Source organism: Mus caroli, chromosome 9, assembly GCF_900094665.2.
Source record: "Mus caroli chromosome 9, CAROLI_EIJ_v1.1, whole genome shotgun sequence".
NCBI lineage: Eukaryota > Metazoa > Chordata > Mammalia > Rodentia > Muridae > Mus > Mus caroli.
Window position 1 is genome coordinate 17544395 of NC_034578.1, and position 8783 is coordinate 17553177.

Here is an 8783-nt window from a genome sequence, read left to right on the forward strand (position 1 = left end):
ACTTTGTAGACCAGGCTGGCCTCGAACTCAGAAATCCGCCTGCCTCTGCCTCCCGAGTGCTGGGATTAAAGGCGTGCGCCACCACGCCCGGCTTGTCTTAGAGTTTCTAAGGGGCTATGACGAAACCCCATGACCAAGATTGGGAGGAAAGGGTTTATTCAGCTTATACTTCCACATCATAGTCCATCACTGAAGGAAGTCAGGACAGGAGCTTAAACAGGGCAGGCACCTGGATGGATGCAGGAGCTGATGCAGAGAGCATGGACAGGCGCTGCTTACTGGCGTGCTCTCTGTGCCTTTCTCAGTCTGCTTTCTTACAGAACCCAGGACCACCAGCCCAGGATGGCCCCACCCACAGTGGGCTGGACCACCACATCAATCATTAATTAAGAAAATACCTTTTAGGGCTGGAGACATGGCTCAGAGATTAAGAGCACTGCCTGTTCTTCCAGAGGTCCTGGGTTGAATTCCCAGCACACACATGGCTGCTCATAACTATAGTTCCTGTTCCAGACCCAACCCCCTCACACGATCACACACGCAGGCAGATCAGCAGTGTACATAAAATAAATGAATTATTTACAAAAGAAAAGAAAATGCCTTCCAGCCTGACCTTATGGAGGCATTCCCTCAATTAAGTTTCCATCTTTTTAGATGACTCCACCTTGTGAGAAGTTGACATAAAACTAGCCAGCAGACCTTAATCTTGCTACATCTTTTCTTATTTTGTTTTTTGTTGTTGTTGTTTTGTTTTGTTTTTTGTTTTTGATTAACAGGGGATTTATTTATGCAAGAATAGAGTCATCCTTGCCAAACTTAGTAGGCGATTTTAAATTTCCTTTCTGGATAAGTCTTTCCTTTCTGTCCCTGCTGTTTTGAAAACATAATACCAGAAGCTGAGGGGCCCAGACGCCGCCACAGCTTCTAACAGTGAGTTCTTGGGAGTGGGTCTGAAATCAGGGTAAATACTCACTGACCTTGCAGGAGCCTCGGTGTGTGACTGGCATCTGGGGCTGTACTGAAGCAGATACTCCCATTTAAGCCAGGCCCTTGTGCTCAAGCGCTTGACCTGGCCTTTTGAGTCTCTGGAGACCTGTCATACTGGCAAGGTCGAGGGTACTGGCAAGAGTGGCCAGGGACACAGGCTTATACTTGGAACCCAACACCTTGGCTCCCAGCACACATCTGCCTTATTTTGTTGTTGTTGCTGTTTAAGATTTTTTAAAAAAGATTTATTTATTTATTACATGTAAGTATTGTAGCTGTCTTCAGACACACCAGAAGAGGGCGTCAGATCTCATTACAGATGGTTGTGAGCCACCATGTGGTTGCTGTGCCTCCTCTCTCGGTCCCTATGCATAGAAATAAAAAGGCTGATGTATTTTGTTCATTTGCACCCTGTCACCCACCTCCTCATAGCTCCTCCCCACACTGATTCCCTTCATCGTCCCAGCTCTCCTTCCCTCCTTTGCTCCTTCTATTTTCTTGTCTTTTCTTTAGGCAAGGTCTTGCTACACAGCCTTGGCATTAAACCCATAGCAATCCTCCTGCCTCTGCTTCCCATATGTTGGTATTAAGAGTGTGACACTTGCCAGGCGTGGTGGCGCATGCCTTTAATCCCAGCACTCGGGAGGCCAAAAAAAAAAAAAAGAAGAGTGTGACACTTGGGTTACTATGTCCAGTTTCAATCTCCTTTTTTTTTTTAGTATATATCTATATAATATATATATATACACATATACATGTGTACATGTATATGTTTACACACACACAAATATATATATGTCAGGCCGTCTAGTTGGTTTAGTGGGAAAGGGCGCTTACCCTTAGGCATGATGACTTGAGTCCATCTCTGCAACCCATATGATGGAAGGAGAGAGTCATCTCCCATAAGATATCCTCTGACTCCCATGTACATACTGTGGTGTGTGTGTGTGTGTGTGTGTGTGTGTGTGTGTGATGGTGCTGGGAATGGAACCTGGAACCTTCTTTACGTTAGTCAAGCTCCCACCACCCCCGTTTTGTTTTCAAGTGTGTATGGAGGTGATTCTGTATCCTGGGCTGGCCTTGACTTCTGCAGCTCATGATAGCCTTGAATTCACAACCATCCTCCTTAACCCTCTAAATGCTTGGTCACGTGGCCTTGGGATGGGGTTACCTGCCCAGAAGGAACAAACTTTCTTAATGGTCCAGCAGAAGTCCTCACTGACTGCTAACTGCCTACATGCCAGGCTTGTTAAGTTCCCAGGCCCACCTACACCCAAGACACTTGGCGAGGTGTCTGTTGGGTGAGGATGAGGCTCCAGAAAGGCCCCAGATGAGCCCTCCCCTGCCCTCACAGCTCCCTCACTGGCCCCATTCTTTCTTTTCTCTCTAGTCCCCACCTGGATCTTGGCACTCTCCCTGAGCCTGGCTGGAGCTGTGCTGTTCTCAGGGCTGGTGGCCATCACAGTGCTGGTGAGAAAAGGTAAAGAATGGGCAGGAAGCAAACCGGGTCAGCAGACAGACAGACAGCCTCCAAACACCCTCAGTCTTCCCTGCACAGCGTCTGGGGCAGGGTCTCCCTATGTAGCCCCAGCTGCCCCCGAGATCCACTGCCTCTGCTTCTGCCCCGGAGTGCACTGTGCTACCACGCCCAGCTCCTTTCCTTTCCCTCTCTCCACCTGTCATCGAGGCTGATGCTAAACTCCTGTTCATGCCTGGATTTTTTTTTTTTTTCCTTTTTGGGAGTGTCAAAGACCAAACGGAACATCAAATGCCCTGGAACTGGAGTTACAGATGGCTGTAGCCTGTCATGTGTGTGGGGTCTGGGTCTGGGGAATATGGGAGAGAGGGTGTGGTGGGGGGTGTCTGAGATCACCATGGTCAGTAGAGTAATGATCTGGAAGCAAGATATGACTAAATAGCTGGTGTTGGTTCCAACTTTGGACCTAAAGTAGTTTATTTTAGGCATAGTAAGTGTGGCACAATTTAGTGAATTTTTTCCTGGTGATAATTAGCTCAATCTCATGTGCACAATAGAGCATAAGACTTGACATAAAAACTCCGTGTAAAATACATGCAACATCTTCTATTAAGACGTGTTCTATAGATTGACTGAGAAAAATAAGCTCATACATGATAAGAGTGAGGGAAGATCTGGTGAGGTCTCAGCCACAAAGCACATAAAGTCACCAGATTATTAAGCACATTTGCTCTCAGCCTTCTGGGCTGATAACAGGTTATGCATACACATGCACGCACACACACCTTCCTTTGAAGGAACAACCCTGTGTGTTTACCATTCCTAGTTCCCCTGGTGTCTACTTGTGAGCATGTGTAGGACCTCTGTGCCTCCCACCTGTAGGGGCTGGGCCTGGGAAACAGTGCTCTTAACCACGAGCCAGCTCTCCCTCACCAGGACTGGTGTGATGTTTGCAGCAGCACAGAGTCAGTCAGTTTGGGGAATTCTTTCACTAGAACTCAGCAGTTGGAGGGGGCATCAGCAGAAGTAAGGTGACAGGTGGAGGGAGGGGTGATTGACATATGGGATCCCTGGGTACTCAAGGGAGACTAGAATGGTTTTCAACCACACCCTGAGGCAGCAAGGTCCATGGAGGCTCAGCTGTCCTGCAGAGGCAGAGTGGGCACGCCAGGCACCCCAGCACTTCACTAGCTGCAGGCAGAGGACTGAGTTCAATGTCAACCTCACTACAGAGCAAACTCCAGCCTAGCCCGGGCTATGTGAGACATATATTCATTCCCATTTGCATGCACCATCTCCTTCATCCGTTTCCAGAACTCTCCTTCTCTAAACCAGTGTTCCTCAAGCTTCCTTACGCTGTGACTCTTTAATACAGCTTATGTTATTTTGCTATGTCGACACCCATGTTTGCTATGTTACATAAAGGTATTTTCATTGTTATGTCCCAACTGTAATTTTGCTACTGTTGAGTGGTAATGTAAATATTTTTGGAGATAGAAGTTGAGAACTATTGCTCTAAGCTCTCCACTTAGGCCGCAGCTACCTCTACTCCTAGAAACAATGGAAAAGCCTTTCAAAACATTTATCATCCTCCTCCTTTTCCTCCTCCTTCCTCTCTTCTTCCTTCTCCTTCCTCCTCTTCCTCTTCTCCCTCTGGGTGGAGGTTGTAGGATTCAGTTCTCCTTTTCCACCTTGTGGGTCCCCAGGATCCAACTCCGGTCATCAGGCTTGGCAGCAAGTATCTTTACCTAAAGAGCTATCTCACTGACTCCCCCAACCCTGACTTTGACAGGTCTCATGTAGCCCAGGGTGGCCTCATGCTTGCTATTATATAACGAAGGGTGGTTTTGAACTCACAATCCTTGTGATGGAAATTGTCTAGTAGGAAATTCACAGTATTTTAAGAAAAACAATTTACATGTTTATACAATTTTGAAGATTTTGTTTGTTTGGATTTAGCTTAAAAGAGTTGGGATTTTACTACACAGCCCAGGCTGGTCTGATAACCCACACCTCCCATGTAGATCAAGTTGGCCTTGAAATGTACATGATCCTCCTGGCTCTGCTCTCCGTTTGCAGGGATTACAGCAGGGAGGCACCACATTTGGTAGCTTCAAGCTTTTGTTTTTGTTTTTAAATGGCCATACATTTCTCATAAGTCACACACAGAACTAATAAGGGTCAGCAAGGTCGCTCAGCAGACAGAGGTGCTTACTGCCAACCATGGCGACCTAGAGTCAATCCCTGCGCCTCATAGAGTAGGGTGGCTGACTCCACAGGATTTGTTCCAACAGAGACATATGTCCTATGATGTGTGAACTCACACCCATGCAAGAACACACACACACACACACACAGAGTAAATACTTTCTACGAACCCAAAACAATATTGGGTGAAGTGGTCATACAGATTTTATGCCAGAACTCAAGAGGCTGATGAGGAGATAAGAGGACTGTTGGTTAGAGACCAACCTGGGCTGGACCCTGCCTTAAACAAACAGATGGCACACACCATAACTCCAGCATTTAGGAGTTAGAAATAGGAGGGCCAGGAGTTCAAAGCCAGCCTTGACTACAATAGTAAGTTCAGGCCAGCCTGAGCTACACAGGACTGAAGGTGAGCATGCTGGTCCATGCCTTTACTTCCTGTACTCAGCAGGCAGATCACTACCAAACAGTCCATCTAGTCTACAGAGTGAGTTCCAGAACACCCAGGGCTACCCTGTGAAACCCTGCAGAGAAAAGAGCTGAAAAAGATCTGTTTATAGCAGCTTTTGTAATTACTGGTAGATCGCCATGGAGGAGCCAAGGCTGGGTCCCACAGGGTCAAGGGAATGTTTGATGTCATGGGTGTCAACAGTTCTTAGCTGCTATCAGATCCAGAATCATCTAATCCATGCCTGTTCATCTTTCTTCTAGCTAAAGCCAAAAACTTACAGAAGCAGAGGTAAGACCCTCCCTGGGGGATCCTTGAGCACTTCACTAGCTGGGCAAATGCCTCATTTCCCACAGTGCCCTCTGGTGGGAGGGCTGATAGGTACATGGAACATGGATTACTTAGTAGCATTGCTCTATACTAGGATGCTATAAAACTTAAGTTCACTGCTTCTTCCTAGTGGTTCAGATGACACCCATTTTCCAGATGTGAATACTGAGGCCTGAAGCTCAGTCACATAGGGCCGTGCATTCCAGCTCACTGCTGTTTCCCACAATATTGTCCCAGAAATCTAGATATTTGCAGTGGCATTCTTTGGGACTCTCACTGGGACTATGCAATGTTAGATTTTTCCCTGGAGCTGTCCCTGGCTCCTCACAGCCAGAGTTTTGCCACCCAGTGTGACAGCTCTGAAAATGAGGGCTGAGTGCTTTCAGGGTGCAGGTATTTGCTGTGGATGTGCAAGTGCTGAGAGCAAGTCATATCATGTCTTACTAGCAGAGATATTCTAGAACCAGTGTCCTATTTCATGGGGCATCTTTTCTTCTGAATCCCTTTGCAGAGAGCGTGAATCCTGCTGGGCTCAGATCAACTTCACCAATACAGGTCTGTTATGTTGTCCATGTCCCTCAAGGCTTCCCTGGGTGAAGTAAGCTTCAAATTTCTTCCGTTGCTACTTACACTCTTTCTGTAGCCTCTGGTTGCTATTAGGGTCCAAACACAGTCCCCGTTCTTTCTGTTGGGTTCCCACTTTCTGTTTTGGTTTCTAGTCTCTGCACTGGCTCTATCCACTGCCTAGAACACTCACTTTCCACCTTCTGTGTACATGCGCCCCCCCCCCCCCCCCGGAAACCTTCCTGGATTCCCCAGATAAGCTCTATGCTGGACTTGGACATCAGCCATGCTGTTTACACACTTCAGAGACCTGCAGCATCTGAATATCTATTTATTTGCATATGGTGTCTGGCATAGTGCACGTGTGTCAGAGAACAAATTGTAAGAGCCAATTCTTTCCTTCTATTAAGTGGGTCCTGGAGATTGAATTCAAGGTGACAAAGTTGGCTGCAAGTGCCTTCACCTGCTGAGCCATCTCGCTGGCCCCCAGCATGTTCTACACAGTGAGACCTGTGCCCCTCCCTCTAAATGTTCACAATTCACCTTGTGGAGTGACTGGAAAGACTCTGGAGAGGGTGCTGGGACATGAACCCCAAGTCCTTTTGCAGGGTTAATTTGGGGTGTTGAGACAATGGGCAAGGACCAGGTGGGTGCAGGGCATTGGACCCACTGTGTGCTGACTTTGCTCTCTCTGTTTCAGACATGTCCTTTGATAACTCTCTGTTTGCCATCTCCACGGTGAGTCGCTCTGTTTGTCAAGTTTCCTCAGACTCTGAGCCAGGGTCACAGCACTAGCATAAGCCTGGGGTTGGCTATGAAAAACTGGGGGATCACAGGGCTGCATTGTCACTGGGTTGGGTTCAAGCCTTGAGGATGGTGAGAGGAGGTTTGCAGTGACCTGGTGGTATCTACGTGGAATCTTGTGACACTCTGATATGCTCTGGTCCCCTTCCGACAACAAGAAAAGCTTATTTTTATAAGTCAGTATAGGGTTCACACTTGTAATGCCAATACTTGGGAGGTAGAGGGAGGATTGGGGGACTAGCCTGGGCTACTTAGTGAATTACAGGTTACCCTGAGCTACAGAGTCTCTGTCTCGCCCACCCCCCTCCATTTTATTTGTTTTGTTTATGTGGTGGGGGGAGTGCCACAGGATACATGTGGAGGTCAGAGGTCAACTTGTAGTTGGTTCTCTCCTTCTATATGAGCCCCAGGAATCAAATCCAGGTAATTAGGTTTGGCAGCACTGCCCTGAACTACAGTGCCATCTCACCAGCCTGAGTTCCCCTATCTTAAAACAAAACAAAACAAAACAATGAGGAGGGCATGGTGGTACACACCTTTATCCCAGCATAGACAGGTGGATCCTGAGTTTGAGGTTAGCTCTGGTCTACATACTGAGTTCCAGGACACCCAGGGATACATAGAGAAACACTGTTTCAAAAAGCCAACAAAACAAAAGCTAGAGATGCAACTGCATTGGCAGAGAGAGAGCCTAGTGTGTTTGAAGTGCCACATTTACATCTGTTGTGGCTTCAGCTGAGACAAATCCTAAACTGCCCAGATAAACTGAGACTGCTGGGCATGGTGGCCAGTATATGCCGTCCCGACACCGTCCCGACACATGGGAGCTGGATCACTCCTGAGGCTTTTTTATTGCTGCCTTTGTTTGGTTGGGTTTGAATATTGTTATTTCTGTTCATAACTCACTATGTTGCTGAGGGTGCTCCTGAATACTTGACTCATCTTGCAGCCTGAAGCATCTCGCAGCCAGCTCCCAAGTGCTGGGATTATAGGTGTGCACCACTACATGCGGCTTATGTGGTGCGAGGGATGGGACTTCTGCATGCTAGGGAGAACTCTGCCAACCGAGACACATGTTTCACTTGCTTTTTTTGGAGACAGTGTCAATATGTAGTAGCAATGCTCACTGCCCAGGGCTGTATAAAACATACATATGCTCACAATTCACCTCATGGAGTGACTGGAAAGACTCTGGAGAGGGTGCTGGGACATGAGCCCCCAAGTCCTTTTGCAGGGTTCATTTGGGGTGTTGAGACTATGGGCAAGGACCAGGTGGTGCAGGACATTGGACCCACTGTGTGCTGACTTTGCTGTCTCTGTTTCAGACACACACCCACACACATCTTGGTATCTTGGGCTGTGCATGTACCCAAAGCCTTAAGCCCTATTTCCTGCTTTTGTTCCATATGAACAATACAATATTTCTCTTTTTGTGACTGGCTGGTTCCACTTCACATAGTACCCTTAGGTTCACCCCATGATGTGAACTTGTCTCTGAATGTTCTTCATTTTAAGACTGAATGCTAGTCCAGAGTATGATATACCACATTTTTCTGATTCATGTTTATTGACAGACACTTGGAATGCTCCTACCTTTTGGCTTTTGTGAACACAGTCATACAAATATCTCAGTTCTTGCTTTTGGTTTTATTTTCTTCCTTCCTTCCTTCCTTCCTTCCTTCCTTCATCCCTTCCTTCCTTTCTTCTTTCATTTTCAGAATGGTCTCATTAGGTAGCCCTGGCTGACCTGGAACTGTAAGTCTAGTTCCAGCGAATCCCTAGTCGTACCCATAGCTGTATTTAAAACAGATTTAGGAAAATACTCACACTCATACATTAATAATAAGTAAAACCTTCTAAAAAAGAAAGCTTTGAGCCGGGCGTGGTGGCGCACGCCTTTAATCCCAGCACTCGGGAGGCAGAGGCAGGCGGATTTCTGAGTTCGAGGCCAGCCTGGTCTACAAA

The 8783-nt window shown here is 47.1% G+C and overlaps 1 protein-coding gene and 1 long non-coding RNA gene across 3 annotated transcripts in view; one reads left to right on the top strand and one right to left on the bottom strand.

Moving 5' to 3' along the window:
- The window catches only part of C9H19orf38 (chromosome 9 C19orf38 homolog), an 18313-nt gene that overhangs the window by 7033 nt on the left and 2497 nt on the right, over positions 1–8783 (top strand). The window contains exons 3-6 of one of the 2 annotated variants that reach the window (XM_021172591.2): positions 2378–2467; positions 5384–5411; positions 5962–6005; positions 6715–6752. In XM_021172591.2, the coding sequence (XP_021028250.1) occupies positions 2378–2467; positions 5384–5411; positions 5962–6005; positions 6715–6752 (200 nt within the window). The remainder of the gene's footprint in view (positions 1–2377; positions 2468–5383; positions 5412–5961; positions 6006–6714; positions 6753–8783) is intronic. The other variant, XM_021172592.2, reaches the window with a different exon arrangement.
- LOC110301889 overlaps positions 1268–8783 on the bottom strand; it is an 11206-nt gene continuing 3690 nt past the window's right edge. Inside the window, exons 2-3 of the long non-coding RNA XR_002378747.2 lie at positions 2385–2454; positions 1268–1352 (exon numbers count right to left, since the gene is read on the bottom strand). This is a non-coding gene — a long non-coding RNA (uncharacterized LOC110301889). The remainder of the gene's footprint in view (positions 1353–2384; positions 2455–8783) is intronic.